The 19,839-nt window shown below is 34.1% G+C and overlaps 1 protein-coding gene across 2 annotated transcripts in view; it reads right to left on the reverse strand.

The window, feature by feature from the left end:
* Positions 1-876: 876 nt before the first annotated feature.
* LOC130614374 (1-phosphatidylinositol 4,5-bisphosphate phosphodiesterase gamma-1-like) overlaps positions 877-19,839 on the reverse strand; it is a 41,512-nt gene continuing 22,549 nt past the window's right edge. Inside the window, exons 27-38 of one of the 2 annotated variants that reach the window (XM_057435803.1) lie at positions 19,508-19,601; positions 5,938-6,004; positions 5,696-5,784; positions 5,414-5,567; positions 4,992-5,088; positions 4,464-4,634; positions 4,097-4,202; positions 3,644-3,758; positions 3,113-3,271; positions 2,782-2,870; positions 2,508-2,668; positions 877-2,210 (exon numbers count right to left, since the gene is read on the reverse strand). In XM_057435803.1, the coding sequence (XP_057291786.1) occupies positions 2,162-2,210; positions 2,508-2,668; positions 2,782-2,870; positions 3,113-3,271; positions 3,644-3,758; positions 4,097-4,202; positions 4,464-4,634; positions 4,992-5,088; positions 5,414-5,567; positions 5,696-5,784; positions 5,938-6,004; positions 19,508-19,601 (1,351 nt within the window). In that variant the 3' untranslated portion in view covers positions 877-2,161. Of the gene's footprint in view, positions 2,211-2,507; positions 2,669-2,781; positions 2,871-3,112; positions 3,272-3,643; positions 3,759-4,096; positions 4,203-4,463; positions 4,635-4,991; positions 5,089-5,413; positions 5,568-5,695; positions 5,785-5,937; positions 6,011-19,507; positions 19,602-19,839 lie in introns of both variants that reach the window. The other variant, XM_057435802.1, reaches the window with a different exon arrangement.

Genomic DNA, 19,839 nt, shown 5'->3' on the forward strand with positions numbered 1-19,839 from the left:
CACCAGAAGATTTTTGTACAACATTTTCTATCGATTGACGCATAGTTCTCCTTTGCAATCACCTTGAGTTCTGCAAGTTTTTCGCTCATCAGGAAATAAAACAGATTCGATATAATTCAGTAATTGATAATTCTGCACAACCTTTATTCCAGTCCCTATTTCGAAAAAAGGAATCTTTATGAGTAAAGACACATATACAAATATCTTGGAATAAAAAATGGATTGGAAAAATTCCAGACAAAAGTGACACAATTTCTTGAGAAAGATGAATTATGTACTAGAATACTAACTAACCAAAAAAAGAAACAATAAAATTCAAAACCTAATAAAAGGGATATTTTTTCGCCGTCGAATAATTTTGCGAACCTTATTTGTGCTAGCCCACCCCTCGCTGTTTCAGATCGAAAATTGTTTTTACAATGGAACTTTGAATGTCTATGGTAACGTCATCAGTTTAAACACTGGAAACGAAAATGAAATAGTTTTGGGTTATCGTTTATCTTATTATTCATGGAAATTCTTGGACATAATCCAATGACATAAATACATATAGAATTTATAGAAATATAAAAATTGGTAAAAATATTGATCACACCACCGCCTGTCAATAACTTAGTCCCAGGACCAAAAATTGATCCGATATTAAAAATTTTTTTTGCTAAACTTTTTGTTATTAAATTTTACGAAAAGTGAAAATAATTAGAGCAAATCGGTTGACTTACGCTAATGAATTGGCAAGGGTGGGGCACAGTAGTAGGGATATGGTTAAGCTACAAAAAATGTATTTTAAAGTGTAAAGAAGACTGCTGTAATACAAACAACGGATAGCTGGTAAGAAAAAAAATGTCGAGCAGGGGTTAAAGACAACACGCTTCCGACAGTTTTAAAGGAGTCAACATTTATATATTCTTACAAACGAGTTATGGTGCTGTTCACACCACAAGGAATATACCTTTGGCATTGTTTACACGAAACAAAATACTCCTAATAATATAAAAATAATTTTAAGTTTTAATCCAAAAAAATACAACTGAACAGGAGATCTTTTACAGCAGCGCCGCAGGTAGCCAAAACTTATCTAATAAACTTTTTTGTTTAGGGGGGACAAAAATATAATATTACGAAAAATTTTTATGATTTTCACAAAAAGAATCCAAGGGTGAGGATAACGAATTGGATGTGTTTAGACACTTTATCGTATTCTGTCTTCTCTTGATTCTAACTCGACTTGCTAGAAAAATAACCACCAGTTAAATTATTTCGGGGAGGGGAATGGCACTCCTATGGCACTACACAGACCAACTGAGTTAAAAACAGAGAGAAAAATGGATAATTTCTAATGCACGTAATTCAAATGATATCAAATGACTAGAAGAATTGGTTGAAAGAATTTCTGTAAATCCCAAAGTGAAATACAAACAGCTTTCTTTTTTTAAAAAAAATTCGTTTTGAAGACTGTCTTGCGTGAAATAATTGAATGTTGTGCGAAATATTATTATAATCCAACAGGTAAATAAAAACAGAATCTGAAATTATTATAATCAGAATGTCAATTGATATATACAAAAATTATTATTTGCAGGTTGAACTTACGGTATATTTGTGCAATATATGCTAAAACGCCCGTAACAATTGAAATCCGCAGTAATAATACAACGTAACAATTGAAATCTGCAGTAATAATACAACGTAACAATTGAAATCCGCAGTAATAATACAACGTAACAATTGAAATCCGCAGTAATAATACAACGTAACAATTGAAATCCGCAGTAATAATACAACGTAACAATTGAAATCCGCAGTAATAATACAACGTAACAATTGAAATCCGCAGTAATAATACAACGTAACAATTGAAATCCGCAGTAATAATACAACGTAACAATTGAAATCCGCAGTAATAATACAACGTAACGGCAACGGGAACAGAAATTGCGGTAAGGAAAGTATCATGCGTTTTTGAAAAAACTACCCAAAGTAAGAAAGAAATTTTGGTTCACACTCTAAAAAATATTTGTATGTTTTCTTTATTTTTCATTGTTACGTGTAGATAAAATAACTGGCTCAGCAACAGGCATTGGTTTTTTCCAACCCGATCAGTGTTGTTAGTAGCAACTGCCAATGAAAGGTGAGAGTGATCATTAAGCGTGCAAATAAATTATTCTTCATCCCATTTTCGACCAGATCTTTTGTCGGCTTCTTGATGTCTGAAAATTGAAAGAATTAAGTTACGTTAACCGCAAAGCACGTATCGCCCCTACTTATTTTTAAAAATAAAATTCCGTGTTTGTTTAATTGAAAGCTTCGCATTTTATAACTTCTTCAATCAAAACCTTCTATTTTCAACTGCTTACGATCAAAAGAAAAAAACGTGTTTCAGTATGAGCCAAAAATATCAATATCAAAAGATCTGTTTTCTATAGCACAACCTAAGCAAACTTTTTGGCATGACAAAGAGATTTTGATAAATACTGATGCAGTTTAAGCAAAGAGTATAATGATACCTTGTTTCCCGCTCGTCAGTAAGCCTACTGAGCTGCTCTTGATAGCGTTGAAGTTGAATCTGCGTCTCCTCCTCGTCCTGCGATTGAACGGAATCTTGCCTATCCATAAGTACTTGCATTTTATCACGAAGCTCTGCGATGGAGGCGTACTCCTCGTCATCCTATAAAGAAGCGACTATATTTAACTGTCCAACAGGGCGAGTTTTATGCAGAGTTTCACAACAGAACAATAATTAGACGTGACGGATCTGCACAATGTGTACAAATATCCAACCTGAGCATTTTGCATTCTTAGTTCAATGAGAAGCGCACACAAAGGTATCTCTTCACTGTGAGCATTCTTTAATGGAACCGAGCGATGGCCTAAAACAGATAGAATGTAAAAACGGTGTTTAAAACAAATAAGCTACCCGTTATATATATTTCTCGAATGTCGGCAACTCCTCCAACAACACAAAAGATAAAACGAGAAATATAAAGTTCGTAAGGCGCTGCGTTAGATGAAAAAGGCGTCCTTGCTACATTTATTAGTGTGATCAAGTTCAAAAAGCCGTGAAAATGTAATTAAAATGAACAAGATTGTTAGGGCGGACAACGTAACGTACCGGGGCGTAGGCTGGATACCGGATAGCAGGCTTGAGCCACAAAGTTCGGATCACCAAACATGTCTTCGTCATATACTGTGAAACGTATGAGAGCTAGTGGCGGACAGATTACATCGAAATCAAATGTATCAAACCACGTTGGAAAGAAACCATTGTCAGCTGGAATAGAAAGCGGAAATAGCTGATATGTGAGGAGATCTCATGAAAACTGACAGTAACATATTTATAAGAAACACGAGGATCAGATTATAAGCAGCATTTGGTTGATAAGATAATGAGATTAATAGAAAAAGTAAAATTACTGACAAGGAACAAAAAAAAAACAGTAGATAATAGGACCAAAGTTCTACAAATTTTTTAAATATGTGTCTGAGCATTTTTTGCATAAAGTATACTTTTTTTATTTATTAACTACTGGCTTAGTTGTAATATATTCAACCAGAGAAACTACTTCTCTCAACGTCTTCCAGATTTTTGTCCTATACTTTTTACAGCCTGCTCCTATACCCTGATTTGTTTTTTAAAACTTACATTTCACTTTCGTTCTGTACAAACCATAATCATATGTCAAGCCGACAACCTCGACTTCAACAAACGGAGATGTTATACCGCGCCCTGTCTTTGGTAAGTGTCTTGCTGCTACAATCTAAAAAAGAACCAAAACGATAGATAGTGATCATCTGGAAACAACTTCATGAGTAACATCAAAGTGTTGATAAAATTGACGCGTCATATTCATCCAGAGTTCAGACAAAAAATTTCCTGCCTTTTATTTAATGTGGTAAAAGTGGTCTGTTGTATGAGTGAGTATTTTTTTATCTGGACTATTGAAGAAGTTTCCAACATCTTATATGATGGTCCTTACTAACCAAAAAACAATATTTACTAATAAAATTATTTCACAAATCTACCAGACTCAAAAAATATACGACTATGGCGACGACGGCTAGCAACGAGGCACAAAAAAAGACGGTAAAAATTTACCGTAATTCGAATATTTAACGGTTCCACTGTACCGCTTATTGAATTTTTATCAAACGGATCGAACTTCGGATCACGGAAAAAATCGGGCTGCAACAAGTAACCGCATCTGTAAGCAAGAATATAAAATTAGAAAATATAAAATTCACCATGGAGACATGGCGGATAATTCACCTTAACTGAGACACACTCAGCTAAATTAAATTTAAAAATAAAAGTTAATGCATGGTTTTTATTGCACCTACTTGTACTCTTCGTTACGCAGTCCATGTAAAAAAACAGCAACAGCTAACCTGAGATCTTATGCAATGGATTTTATACCAAACTAAGCCTCGTGTACGGACAGCACGAATAGCAAACTTTTACTCACCTGCCATTATCCAGAAACTTTCCTCTTTCAATTTGCATGGACTTATCCGACGTTTGATAGTTCAACGCACACAACTGTACGCCGAAATTCCAAAAAGGGACAGGGTCGTAGTTTGAAGAGTCTACTCGCGTACCTTTCGGATAGACGCGACTGATTTGACGTTGGTGATACGTAAGTAAATGTTAAAGAAATAATGTTTTAAACTTACGCTGCATTTTTTTACAAGGACACTGCATAGTAAGATTTGGGAAGTTTTAATCGTCCGGCCTTAAAGTCTAAATTTGTTTTTAAACAGTTCTCTGAAATAGCAAATCAAAGAATAGCAAATCAAAACCAACAACTGTGATGACGTAACTACTCTATTTTACAACAGAAAAAATGTAATGCTTCATTTCATTTCTTTCTTTTTCCTAGATACAAAGTCAGATGAGGACTGGACTACCTTAGTAGTTTTAGTTTTCGCCAGTCCCAATTGAAGCAAGATACAAAAAAATTTACGCAGAATGTCAAGAAATAAGAAAAGGATATTTTAAGAAGCGTAAATCATAACTCTTTCTGCTCACCACTTTTTCCAACTTTAATTCAGGAAACGAAGACATCTCGAAATACTTGCCATTTTCAAACGCTAACAATAAAAAAATAATGAAAAGTAAATATTTCAAGGCTGAAAACAATTTCTGTATACATAACCAAAATTGTCATATTATGAAACGTATTTAAATAAAGTAGCAGAAAACATATTTTCAAAAGGATAGCGTTTATGTTGAACACAAAGAATTTTTTTACTGATTTTATTACAATCAATTATACTCAAAAAATTTAGCAGTGAAAGTATACATCATAATATACACAGCGTGAAAAAGCTTAGCATATTGCGTAATTATTTTAAAATTTAAAACACGGCCTTTTGTCAATTTAATTAGTTCATTGATGCGTGACGAATTACTCACTATCGTCTGTAAACGGAACAGTGACACAATAAACCACCAAATCAGACAGTTCTTTTGCTATGTTTTTCTGTTCAACTAAAGCTCGAATTTTATTTACAGCGTGCTCAGCTTGTGTCGACGCATCCTGTATGCATGTCAACCACTCAACCATCTCCTATAGAACAAATGCAAGGAAATTTTAATAACTGATGTATGCTAATAAAAGAACCTAGGGTTAGAACCTAATAATGCAATCTTTTATTTATTTTTGTGGTTTATATTAAGGCTGTTTAAAGACATTACCTGTTCAGTATCCACTGCACAGTTAAATACACCGCTTCTCGTGTTCAGTCTGAACATGTACTGACGTGTAGGTTGCGATGGAAGTATTTCTAAAATCAAAGTTTTTAACTTTGAAAACAGACTACGTGACGACGTCTCGCCATTTTATTGGAGCTTTGTATGTACATGAAATTCAATGGACACACCGTTTCAATCGAGTTACTTAACATTAAATAATTTTTTTCTCGAAGTATTACACCTACGAGGTTGACAGCCGGTCAAATCGATAGCTCCTTTTTGCAGTGAATCTAATGCACCTTCTGCTGGTTTCTGCTCCTTAAGAAAAACAAATTACAAAATAATTGTAATATGAGAGGCAGTTAAATATTGAATCAAGACAACTGAAAAAAAAAAGAAGAAAACAGCAACTCATAGCATGCAGAGAGGTCGCGTCACGATATTTGATCTGAGAGGCCTAAGATAGGTAACAAAAGTTAAAAAATAAAATGTCGGACACCATAGTTGAGCGTGCTTATTATTTTTTCACGGTTGTAGCGAAGTGGAGATCCGTGTTTCAAATCCAAGCTTCTGTGCGACTACGCTCTTCGCAGTTTTGGGAGTTTAGAACACAGTGTAAGTGACTCACGAAATTTGCTATGCGGAAACCATGGACAGACGCTGAGCTATATTTGAATGCGTCTATTTTACAGAATTTATTTTCATCGAATAGACCATGATTTCTCAAAGAACTACACGACGAAGTCAGATTGACCAAGTCAAATTACAGATTTTTTAGTTTTAAAATTTTCCCCCACAATATATCGTCGAATAATCAGCAGTAATTTACTCAGTGCTTGTTGCTCTTTTCTTTAGCTAGTGCAGCTTTGTGGCACCATAAAAGCTAGTGCAGCTTTGTTGCACCATAAAAGCTAGTGCAGCTTTGTTGTACCATAAAAAGCTAGTGCAGCTTTGTCGCACCATAAAAAGCTAGTGCAGCTTTGTCGCACCATAAAAAGCTAGTGCAGCTTTGTCGCACCATAAAAGCTAGTGCAGCTTTGTCGCACCATAAAAAGCTAGTGCAGCTTTGTCGCACCATAAAAGCTAGTGCAGCTTTGTCGCACCATAAAAAGCTAGTGCAGCTTTGTCGCACCATAAAAAGCTAGTGCAGCTTTGTCGCACCATAAAAGCTAGTGCAGCTTTGTCGCACCATAAAAAGCTAGTGCAGCTTTGTCGCACCATAAAAGCTAGTGCAGCTTTGTCGCACCATAAAAAGCTAGTGCAGCTTTGTCGCACCATAAAAAGCTAGTGCAGCTTTGTCGCACCATAAAAGCTAGTGCAGCTTTGTTGCACCATAAAAGTACAATTAATATAATTAATATATATGTTATATTATATATAAAAAACTGCTACTGTGCTAGAGGTACATGTGGTGTGAATTGGATTGAAATGTAAGATGTCTCTCCTGAAAATTACTCATGGATCGTTTAATCAATCCCATTCTATGTTCGGCGAAAGTGCTGGAAAACAGTGTGCATGTTGTAGCTTGTAGCTATGCAGTTTCTTTTTCAACTAGAGTAAAGTCCCCAGGTAATTGGAATGTTAATGATATTGATTTTATCATTACAGAAGCAGATAAACTATACAAATCTCTCAATAAAAACACATACCTTACGGTACCTGATCTACCAAACAGTGTGCCTATATTTGGATCTAATGTTACAATTACTTATTTAGATAAAGAATATGGTCTTTTAAGTAGCTATTCTATTCCGCGCTTTTTGTCAAATTTGAATAACTCAATTGGAGACGGGTTACTTTTTTTCGTGAAATTTATTTGTTGTGCGATACTCCCTAAAAAGAACTGTGTCTACTTGTTTGATTCTCATAGCAGAAATAACTGCAGTCAGCCAACACCTGATGGTTTTTCTTTTTTAATGAAATTCCAAAGAAAGAGAGATTTAGAAATATACCTTCATACAACCTACATTGATCTAAAGACAGTTGATGAGTCATATGAATTACAATACATAAGTATTGATTCAGATGAAGAAGTAAGTCTTTCTCGACTATCTAACAAAGTCAATAGAGAAAAGAGTCGTTTACGCATGGCAACGGAAGCCAACAAGGAAAAATGTAAAATAAGACATGCAACTGATGTCAACAAGGAGAAAGCTAAAAAGCAGCATGCAACGGAGGAGAATAAGCAAAAAGCTAAAAAACAGCAAGCAACAGAACACAACAGGGAGCAATCTAGAAAACGAAAAGAAACTGTTTCCAATAAGGAGAAAGCAAATACATATAACAATGCTGATGCTAAGCGCAAACAAAAAAGTGCTAAAACAATAAATGATTGCATTTTAAATTTCCAGAAAGCTATTCAGAATGGCCCCTACTATGTCTGCATAGTTTGTAATAGGAGCCTTTACAAGAAAATTATTTAGCAAAAACAATTATGAAGTAAGTTTATACTATGTGTTTACAGATGTTCTATGCTTTGATTCTCATGCTTACATTTGCATAACTTGCGATAAGTATTTAAAAAAAGCTGAGATACCCCCGCAGGCTGTTTGGAATAAGTTAAATATTGTTGATCTTCTAATGAAATTCAATGTTTAAACAGACTTGAGCAAATTCTGATTTCAAAAAGAATATTATTTAAAAAAAATAGCTGTTATGCCTAAAGGTCAACAACAAAAGATAAAAGGTGCTATTTGCAATGTTCCTATTCAAGTAGAAGCCGTTAATAACTGTCTTCCTCAGGGTATAGATAGTAGTGGTGTAATGTTTGTTAAACTGAAGAGAAAATTGGCTTATCGAGGCCATGTTGTGTTTCAAAGTGTACGTCCTGAGCTTTTAAACGAAGCCCTACAATATTTGAAAAATTTTAATTCCTTTTACTCAGATGTGCTGATAAGAATGGATAATATAACCCAGGAATTTTTAAGTTTATGTGATACAGATGCTATGGTTGACACAAATGAATTTTCAGTAACAGTTGACATTGATGATGACAATTTAGAAGCTGAAAACCCCCCTAGGTATGAATTGTGCAAGTAGCGATGAAATGTGTGTTATACCAAATTTCCAAAATCCAGATGATGAGGTTTTAGATATTGCTCCTGGTGAGAATAAACAACCACAATCTTTTTTTTCTGACCAATACTGTGAGGAGCTTGCATTTCCCTTTTTATTTCCCACTGGAAAATTTGTGTTATAAGGTTGCTAGACCAGTGTACTTGACAGCAACAAAATATTTCAACCAGCGTTTGTTAAATTTTTCCCAGCGCTTTTCTTCAAATGCTGATTATATATTTTTTGCTCATTATGTAATGCCACAGTCAAATTTGTTTAATCAAATAAATATTGCAACGAAAAAGGTAAAGGGCACAATAACGGCTGGGCAGTTGCAAATTAATTTTCATGAAACAGTTCATTCTTTTATTTGTAAGGTCAAGGTTACCAATTTATGAACTCTATTAAAGGAACACCTGCTTATTGGAAACATTTTCTTTACGATGTTTTAGCAATGGTTAAACAGTTATCATACTTCATCATACTCCATCATACTTCCTTACTCTGTCATGTGCAGATTTGAGATGGGATGAACTGGTAGTGATAATAGGAAAATTGAATAACATTGATGTTAGCAGTAACGAATTGGATTATTTTAGACGTTGTAGTATTCTTAATCAAAACCCAGTTTTAACTGCAAGGCACTTTCAATACAGAGTAGAGAATTTCTTTAGAGAAATTTTGCTTCATAAGAGTAGTCCTATTGGCCAAGTAGCTAATTATGCTATTAAAGTCGAATTTCAGTTTAGAGGTTCACCCCACATCCATGCTTTTCTTTGGTTGTTAGATTCACCAACTCTTACAAACGAAACCACAGACAGTTACACATCTTTTGTTGATAATACAATACGTGCAGACCTCCCTGATCCATTAATTGAGCCTGAATTACACAACCTTGTCTCTCAATATCAAATCCACTTTCATTCAAATTCTTGTCGCAAATACAAGAACATTCCATGTCGTTTTAATTATGGACGTTTCTTTACTGATCGAACAGTTATAGCCAGTCCATTACCAGAGAATATGTCTGATTCTGAAAAATTGAGTTTATTATCAGAAAGAACTAAAGTATTAAAGAAAGTCAAATTATTTATCGATGAAAACTTAGACCCTAGTAAGCCTAACTACTTGAGCGACAGCTGCAAGTCCATACCAAAGATTTTATTGGAACTTCACATATCAGAAGTTGACTATTATAGGGTTTTAGCAATATCTCCAAATCAAGACTTTGAAATATACTATCATCGACCACCAAATTCATGTTTTGTAAATAATTACTTTGCAGCAGGACTTTTAGCTTGGAAAGCCAATTTGGACTTGCAGCCTGTGTTCAATTATTATAAAGCAGTGTCATATATGTGTTCTTATTTCTCTAAATCGGAAAATGAGTCATCTCTTGCAATGAAAAAGGCAGCTGAAGAGTCTGAAAATTTAAACTTGCCAGATCGTATGAGAAAATTAGCCTTAGCATTTTTATCACACCGCCAATGTTCATTACAGGAAGCTGTTTATCAGGTATTGCCAGAGTTATGGTTACGTAAATGTTTCCCAGGAATTGTGTTTGCTAATACAAATTTGCCTGATAAAAGATACAGAGTTTGTAAATCTGAAGAAGAATTAGAAGAATTGCCTCCAGATAGTACAGATGTTTTTAAGCGCAATAGTTTAGATCGATACATGGATCGACCCAATGTTACATTTAAGCGTGGTCAATATTATATGATTGACAATTTATGTTTTGCTGAATTTCTTGCGTATTATGTGCTGGACACAAGTAAAAAGCTTGGCATAGTAAATGATTATCAACCAGAGGTTCTTTTAGATGATGATGAAATTTGTAATCCCTTATTGCGTTTACCTAAGTCTGTTCCTCTGATGTCTTCCAAAGAAAAATTGAAACGGAGAAATAAAAAGCGTGTTGTCCGTTATCATACTCCTATTCCAGTTAATAAAGCGGAAGAGTATGCCCACCATTTGTTGATGTTATTTTATCCCTTCAGAAAGGAATCTGATTTACTTAGCGAAGTTGGAAATTCTTATGTTGGTAAACTTAATGATCCTGAGGTTCTGAGCATTGTTAATGAGAACAAGGCTAGATTTGAACCATGGGGTGATATGGTAAATAATGTTTTAATGAATGCTGATTTTTCACCTCGAACTGATCAATTTGCGCAACAAGAGAATGACAATGTTGAGGAAAATGTAGTTAGGGATAATGAATATCAAGGTGAACAAGCTCAAGGTTTAAATGCTGCAGCTTCTTCGAATGCAGGGCACACATCAACACAGATTAATTTAATGTCAGATGATAGTATTAATGAATTAATACTTAGTTTAAATGAAAAACAACGTTTTCTTTTTGACGTAATTAATAGATGGGCCCGAAGGGATGTTAAAAATTTATCAGCTGAAGAAGTTACAGAAAATCCTCCTTTGCATTTATTTGTTACAGGTGGCGCAGGAACAGGCAAATCCCATTTGATCAAAACTATAAGTGCATCAGTTTCAAAAACTTTATGTTATAGGTCTTCATGCATTGAAAAACCAAATTTGCTTTTGCTTGCACAGGTGTTGCAGCGGTGAATATCAATGGAACCACAATACATTCAGCTTTAGGAATTTCTGTAGAGTCTCGTGGGTTAACCCTTCACAAGCTTCCAGATAAAAAGAGATGTAAATTAAGGCAAGAGCTATCAGATGTTAAAGGTATCATTATTGATGAAATATCTATGGTATCCAATAAGTTACTGTTGTATGTGCATCAAAGGTTAATAGAAATATTTGGATGTGTTTCTGATTTTTCAAAACCATTTGCTGGCTTAACAATAATTTTAGTGGGTGATTTGCATCAATTACCCCCCGTAATGCAAAAACCAATTTATGCAGAATTCAGCGATGAATTGTATAACATTTATCCACTATGGCGAAACTTTCAGATGTGTGAATTGACTGAAGTTATGAGACAACAGGGTGATACTGTTCTAATTGACCTACTAAATAATGTTAGGCTAGGAACTCTATCTTCACAGGATGAACATCTCATCCGTTCACGATTCATTGATGAAAGTAGTAAACACTACCCAATAAATGCATTGCATATTTATGCAGAAAATGAGCCAGCTAGAGTTCATAATGCAAGATTGTTAAATAGTTTAAACAGCGCTTTGGTAACAATAGATGCCATTGATCAAGTTCCGAAAGAAGTCCCTTCTCATGTTTATGAAAGAATTCAAAACTTAAGCCAATCAAGAACTGGTGGATTAGTTTTCCAGTTATCTTTAAAGATAGGTGCTAAGGCAATGTTGACATCTAATATTGACATTCCTGATAAGCTAATAAATGGTCAAATTGGTACAATAGTCCATGTTGTAGCGCAAAATGATTCAATTAAAACCATTTATGTTGAATTTGACAATCTAAATGTTGGAACAAATAAAATACGTTCAGACAGACTTGCACAACAATTAAATGCAGTACCAATTGATTGAGTGACTACCGAAATAAGAACAAACGAGAAAAACTGTCCTCTCCGGTCATTAAACGTACCCAATTTTCTTTAATGTTATCATGGGCTTGTACTGTACACAAAGTTCAAGGTCTAAGTTTACAAGAGGTTGTCATTAGTTTTAATTTGCTGAAACAGAGATCATTCAATAATGGACAGATGTATGTAGCTCTCAGCCGTGTAACGTCTTTGCAAGGGCTCCACTTAATAGGGGTGTTTAAGTCCAGTGCCATCAATGTTGACGACAAAGCTAAAAAAGAATATCAGTATTTAAGAGAAAATCAAAGTTTAAGTTTTACAACAGATTTGGTGGCAAAGGAATCCGAACATAGCATATTGTCTTTAGTTGTTTGTAATGTAAGATCATTGCGTAAGCATTGCAAAGATTTATCTTGTGATAAAACACTTTCATCTAGTGATATTATTCTCTGCACTGAAACGCAACTAAAAAATACTGAAAATTTAACAGATATCATGATTGATGGTTTTAAATTGACGTGTAAGAATGATAATGAACACAGATTTTCTAGCTTAGCAATGTATTACAAAAACAAAATTGAATTACTAGATCATTTCAAAATTAATGGTTTTTCTGTTTTAGAAGTTTTAAATAGCCATAATCTTCCATTGAAAATTAAAATATTGTTATTGTACAAAATATGCTAGTTGGACAATTTTTAGAAACTCTAGGCTACCTTTCTGTGTCTATGAACATTGATATTGTTGTTGGTGATTTTAATCTAAAACCAAATACACTGCTAGAACAAACGCTTAATGGTTATGAACAGGTTGTTTCAGAACCAACGCATTTAGGGGGGTCGATACTAGATCATGTATACATAAAAAAATCGTTATTAGAACAGTTTCTTGTTTATGTGAGTGTAAAAAGTTTGTTCTTTACTGACCATGAGGCCATTACAATTTGTCTTAGAAATAAATAAATTTACAAGATTCTGGGGGAGGGTGTTGTGGGATGGTTTTGAGTTTAGGTTTTGCACTGACAATTACATAGGGCTTAAAATAATGGGCGGTTGTCACTGCAAAGAAGAGGCTTTTCAGAGCATTTTTAGTCCACAAGATGGCCTCGCCTTTTTAGAAATGCTCTGAAAAGTGAAATGCTCTGAAAAGTCTTTTCTCTACAGTGATGACGTCCTGTTATTTTAATAAGCCCTGAAGTAGTCAAGTAAGGATTCGAAATAAATAATATGATGTGATTGTGGAAATAAGAGTGAGTGTCTGCTCAACACTTTTTGAGACATTGATTTCAAAGCACCTTTTTGTTTTACCACCACCTACAATGAGAGGCTACTTACTTTATATGTGTAGAGATATGCATGGCATTGATAAAAATAATGCTAATGTTGATTTTATTTTGTGATACTGTATAGTTCATTGTAATGTTTATTCTCTTTCTAATTTAAAGTAAGTAATAAGCCTTCTAATTGTTTTTACAATAATTATGTATTTTTCGTTTATAAAACTCTCGATAACTAGAACTCTGAAGGAGTATTTGGGTTATTGAGAGGGAGTTGCACTGTGGGACCATCCATTTAGTACGTACGCATCTAAGTGGGGAGGGGATCTGATAAATGCGTACATCTATTGTTTGAATGACATCACTTCTAATATTTTCTGCGTACTATGGGGGGAGGGTTTTTTTTGCGTATATACTTTGTGGATGCTCCTTATATTAAATTGCTTTTTAGTATATGTATTTGAATGTTATTAGAAAATCTTTGTAGAAATTCTCCAACGATATACAAATCTAATAGACAATTGAAATAATAATAACATTCACTTCGAAATGGCAATAGACTTTTAACTCACGTATCTCAAAGAATTGGATAACGAAACTTAAAACTGAAATCCACTTTGAAATAAATGTTGCTGGTTTTCAAATTGAAACTGTTGAAATTGTCAAATTGAAAGTGCTGTTTCGAATTAAAAGATTTTTTTATATGGATATACCTACACAATGTTGTCATTGGATAACCATACCTTACACAAAGCAATGTTTCCTGTAAGTATACCATATACTTCACCAATTCGCGAAATATAAAAAATCCCAAAATTTCGATTCACAAAATTTTTTCTCCCAACAATTTATTCCTTTAAAATGCCACATTTTTGTCAAAAAGTTGATTTTGGAAAATACTTTTAATGAAATGGCTTTGAAAACAATGAAAATTTTGAAAAAGCTGTTTCCGCTCTTAATATAGCTTAGTTTAAAGTTTATGTAGTTTGCAAAATACAGGTATGTGTTTTGTATAGGTTATAAAAAAATTTGTAATGACACCCATTTTCTTAATAAATTATTATAAGGCCAAGACAAAAAGCTAGTGAACGAATTATATAAAATTTCGGCAGATTACGATGTTTTAATCAGAAGTTATAGCCCTGTCAGCCCAGAGAACTTGGGAACAAAAACAGCTTTTTTAAAAGCCTATATGAACCCATTGTTTTCAATTTGGAATCCCTCAAATCTTATTATTTGCTTCTTTTGTTTATTTCTCACCCCCGGATATGCGTATATGCGTATATATTCTCTTTTTCTCGTTTGTTGAATAATTTATCAAAATAAGTTTAAAAACGATTGCTTTTACTTTTTTAGAGTTAAAGATATGTTTAATCAATAATACAAAAACAAGTATTCCAGCTCTGTGTGATAGCTAAACGAAGCCACCATCTTCATAATTCTACCTGCCAAGTGGTTTGTGTATTGTTTCATTGATACCTGGTGAAGAAGGTCTATGTGATATTTATTATAGTAGAAGATGTCATTAAGACGACAACCCTTCGTTTTATTTCGTGAGTTGATGAAAAGAGAAATTTACCGCAGCAATTTTATACAAAATAAACGTACTCGGGAGTAAAATATAAAGCATACACTACTTCCATATAATTTATTTACTGGAAATCAGACTGTTTTGTCTGGCAATTTTTCCTATGCCAAATTCAATTAAAGCTCAAGGAAATGCAAGAGAAAGGAATCGGCAAGGAGTCTGTTCTCACTGTTTTATTTTCATGTTTAAATTTTATTCTTACGAAAACCTATGAACAATTGTAATTGCGCTTTCTTTTGTTAAATCTATGAAAGCTAAAATCCGCACAACACATGTTTTGATCCCTTCACCTGATTTGATGTAGATAATGACAGTTGCCATAAATACCCTAGAATCATGGATAGACGCCAGTGTCTGTATGCGGATAAGGCGTTTGGAATTAGAATTAGAATTCACCTGTAAGATTAATATATTAGAGCGTTTATATTCACGAATAATCGATTCTACTCTATACATTCAAAAAAATAATTTAGCCTTGCCTTGCGATTACTAATATTCTTTTTCCATAAAAAGGCTAAGTGTTGAGTAACTTGTAGAAAGATCATAAAATAGCTGCTCAAAGTCAGAACGTTGGAGGGTGTTTTTGTTCTGGCTTTATTGAGAAAAATTTGATTGGCTTATTTTAAAATTAATATTTTTCGGGATTAATTTAGTCGCGAATTTATATTTGCGACTGCCAGCCATTCCAGACTGTACTTTACGGATCTTATTTCAGCGATTTGGGGGCAAAACCGGAACAATTTAATGTCCGCTAAAACTTATGCCCTTAAGATAAGATAATAATACTCATGTCACTAAAGAACTCTGGAAAGTTATTATGAAACGGGATGCCTCGCAATGGATTGATTTCAGACACAATACAATAATATTCCTAGTCAAAGATTTCCGTCTCTCCTATACGCATGGATATAAAGCTGGTTCTTCGCGCGAGACAAAAAAATCCTGGGAGCTAGAGGCAGGTTTAATAATACTTTAATGAGATCAAATTTCGCGGTAATTCAATTTCATTGAGATTTTGGCTTTATTCGGCAAATTACGCGAAATTTTATCCTTTCAAAAATGCAAGAAGAAGGGACCATCTGCGAAATTTAGCGTCACCAAAGTTTTAATTTGCTGTACGATCTAAAAAGATAGCGTTATTTCAGTGGAAAACAACAAACAGGGCTTTTCGAATGAGAAAAAATGCTACTAAAGTAAAACTTCATAAAACGCGAAATTAAATCCCCGCGAAATATTTATGGATAATTTATCCGCGAAATTAAATCCCCGCGAAATATTTAAATTTCGCAGAAGAGTTCATCCGCGAAGTTTTATCCCATTAAAGACCAACCTCTTCCCCAGGGCTTTTTCTCTCGAAATTTCACTCGTTATCTACAGTCTCGCCCTTGTTTTCCGCTGGGTCATCTCAGGGCGTGGTTCCGCAGTCACATAACTATAACAGGGTGTTACTTATGTAATTAGATATTTGCACTGATCAATTCTTTACGAAAAAAAAATACTGTTTTACAAAAAAATGTCATCAGAAAGTTATTTTATTATTTAATTCTCATTCCATTTTTATAAAATCAGGCTATGGATATTCGTTTTTTTAAAAACATTTCTCCATACCTTCTCACACTGCCCCCTTCATTGCATTCTCTACCCCCCACGACGAAGTAGCCAGATTGCTGGCTCTGTGCCACGTTTTTACCCTTTCAAAAATGGACTCCAGCAAGAAAAGCAGTCAAAGTGGGAAAAGAGGGGCAAAAGACTTCTCCTCCAGTAGTAAAGACTCCTCCTCCAGTAGTAAAGACTCCTCCTCCAGTAGTAAAGACTCCTCCTCCAGTAGTTCGAGCGACGGTACGTTTAATCTTTTTTGATTTTATTATAAATTTCCCATATTACAAGACTATTGTCTTTACCAAAAAAAACCTGTTCAAATTACCTCACGCCACCACCCACGTGTTTTGTTGCTCCACACGAGTTCTTAAAAATGACGTATGTCATTACTACTTTTTTAGTTTATTTCTGATAGATTTTAGCTGCTTAGTTTTTACCTTGCTTCGATTGTTTTTTTTCCTAAGAATCTGCTTTTAGAAAACTTTGCAAAAACAAAAACTTAAGCAAGGGGGTTTAAGGATGTTAATTTCCTGGGATGAGGTATATTATAAAAGGTGTTAGTAAAAATCAGCTTGACTTTTTCCCAAATTTGGAACCAGTGAATCAGTTACCTTTTTCTTCTTAAATTCAGGTGCCTTGACATGTTACCTCCATGATCTCAGTCCAGTCAAAAAGGCAAGAAATAGCAGTGTTGGTTATTACAATTTCACTGTCCAAACTGATGAAACTGTTCACCGTGGTGTGTCATTTCGTCTCCACCATACCTAAAGAAGTCCTTGCATTTTCCCATAAAAAGTGTTTCAATCAGCCAGAAGGTATATAAATGTCCTTGGTGTTTTACTCAAATTGAAGAATCTACGCTTGGATAAGATTTTTTTCGTTGCGCCAAATGTAAAAATAGTACAAAATTTTTTTCGTTGTCATCAAATGTTACGATCCAGTTAATAACGAATGAAGGACAAGAAGTGGTTATGTATAGCACTCAGCTTAACCAATATCTCCTAGCGAAAAGGGAAAGTGTTGAAGTTGACGATGAAGACCAAGTATGCAAGGTTTTGCTGTTGGATGAAAAATCTGTGATTTCTGTTAATCACTGTAATGTTGTCATTGACTTCTAAACTTTAAATATAAACATTGCTTTTAAATTTTGATGCACTGCAAGCTTTGAAATTACCTATTGTACACCACATATGTAGTACATTCTGTATAGTTGCTAGATATGAACTGGAAGTTATAGATACACAGAAAGATCAGTTATTTCAAGTCTTGCAGTGCATATGCATGTTACTGGTTAGCATTGCATTTTGTTACATTTTGTTACTTTTTTTTTCTGTTCATACATATGAACAAGCCTGCAGAAAGTTCAGTCCTTCATGGTTGATGTCTGACGAATATTCAAGGCTTGTTCATAATGTATATAACTATAGTTTCACGACTTGCTTTGTTTTGTTTACTCCTTGCACCTGTGATTGAGTGTACTTTTTCTGTATATAGTTTTCAGCCTTAAAGCAAAATATACACTCTCACAAGTGATGTCTAACAGTTATTTCAAGGCTTATTTAAAGTAGTAAATGTGGAGCAGTAACTAACAAACAAAGTAACAAGACATGCTTTTGGCTTGCTTTGTATTAAGCCGTGAATATATTTGTTTTATGCTATACATATATACTAGTTATATAAGTGAAATAATCATCAATCACCACTGTGATTGATGATTATTTCGAAGCATTTTTATCCTCCATATTTGGCTGGAAATTCCTCCTCAGTGATTATCAACAGTTATTTCAAGCCATCCATCTTTTTGGCATATTTTCTGTATATAACCTTCAGCTGTAAAGCATTTTCTTGAAAAAAACAGCTATATTCTTACTAGAAGTCATAATTCTAAACCCTATACAAATTTGACTGTTCCAGTCTAGCTCCAACAAGTCAGTCTGTAAATTTAAAACCCGATTTTCCCGGTTTTGATAGTTCTGCAAAACCTCTGAATCACGTCTGGGCTTTTAGATGTCACAATGCTAACGCCTATACAAAATTGGTTGTCCTGGTCTGGCTCTAACATAAGTCGGTCCGTAAATTTAAAACTGGATTTGATAGCCACGCCCGGGGCTTTTTTTATCACACACAATTGCTCGGGCAAATCTTACTCAGGTCATCTATGACGTTTTTCAAAATTTAATCCAAATGTCCAAAATGGTCACACGCACGATAAACACTTCTGCAGCCTTATTGTGCGCATGACCATTTTTGGACAAGTGCACTAACTTTTTGCGAATGCACAAATTAAATTTTTGCTGTGTTTTGCTCAGATTAAATTTCGGCGATCGGGATATTTTGGAAGTTCGCGTGAATTCGTTTTCGCGAATATGTGCAATGCATCATCACTTGCATAGGCACATAAGTTCAAAATTTTTCGACACACTGCGATTTTGGTGAAAAATTATACCAAATGCTGAACGGGCCAAAGAAGTCATGTGCATGCTGCAACCGTGTTCGCGCCATAAGGCTCTTGTTTAGATGTAAAACAAATGAATCAACCTGTTTAATTGTTGTAAATTTATAGCTTTGAATGTAATATTACTTCTTAAAATAGGTAGTCTCATAGATAGTATGTTTATAATATGCAATATGTATAATATAATAATTTACGAAACCCATGAAATACTTTTTCATCTAAAAAATCAAATTATGATTATTTTTTTTAGCCGACATGTGAGTTTGGTCGTCGCCTTATACTTTTTTCTTTTTATAATGCAGAGGATATATCAGAGTTGAGACACATACTAACACTTAATTCGAAAGTCACGTTTTTACCTCAGCTATTTCTTCTTTTGGTTTTTGTATTGTTTCTTCTGTAAAATTGACTGGAAACCATTTTTGTACTTGGCCGTTGTAATCTCCCTGCCACCTGAATAAAATATACTTATAAAATCTTAATGTCTAACATAGAAAGTGAAAATAAACTTTATAAAATTGGTAACATGTTTGACAGGGTTTTTTACACGTTTTGGCATTTTGACAATAAAAAGTTGTGGAGTTATGACATCAGCGAGCTTTTGGTTCATTTGTAAACACAATTTTCTCTCGTAAAAGTTACTTGCACTATAAATCTATAAAGTAGACAGTGAGAAAAACAAAAATTAATT

The sequence above is a fragment of the Hydractinia symbiolongicarpus genome, chromosome 11, assembly GCF_029227915.1.
Source record: "Hydractinia symbiolongicarpus strain clone_291-10 chromosome 11, HSymV2.1, whole genome shotgun sequence".
Taxonomy (NCBI): domain Eukaryota; kingdom Metazoa; phylum Cnidaria; class Hydrozoa; order Anthoathecata; family Hydractiniidae; genus Hydractinia; species Hydractinia symbiolongicarpus.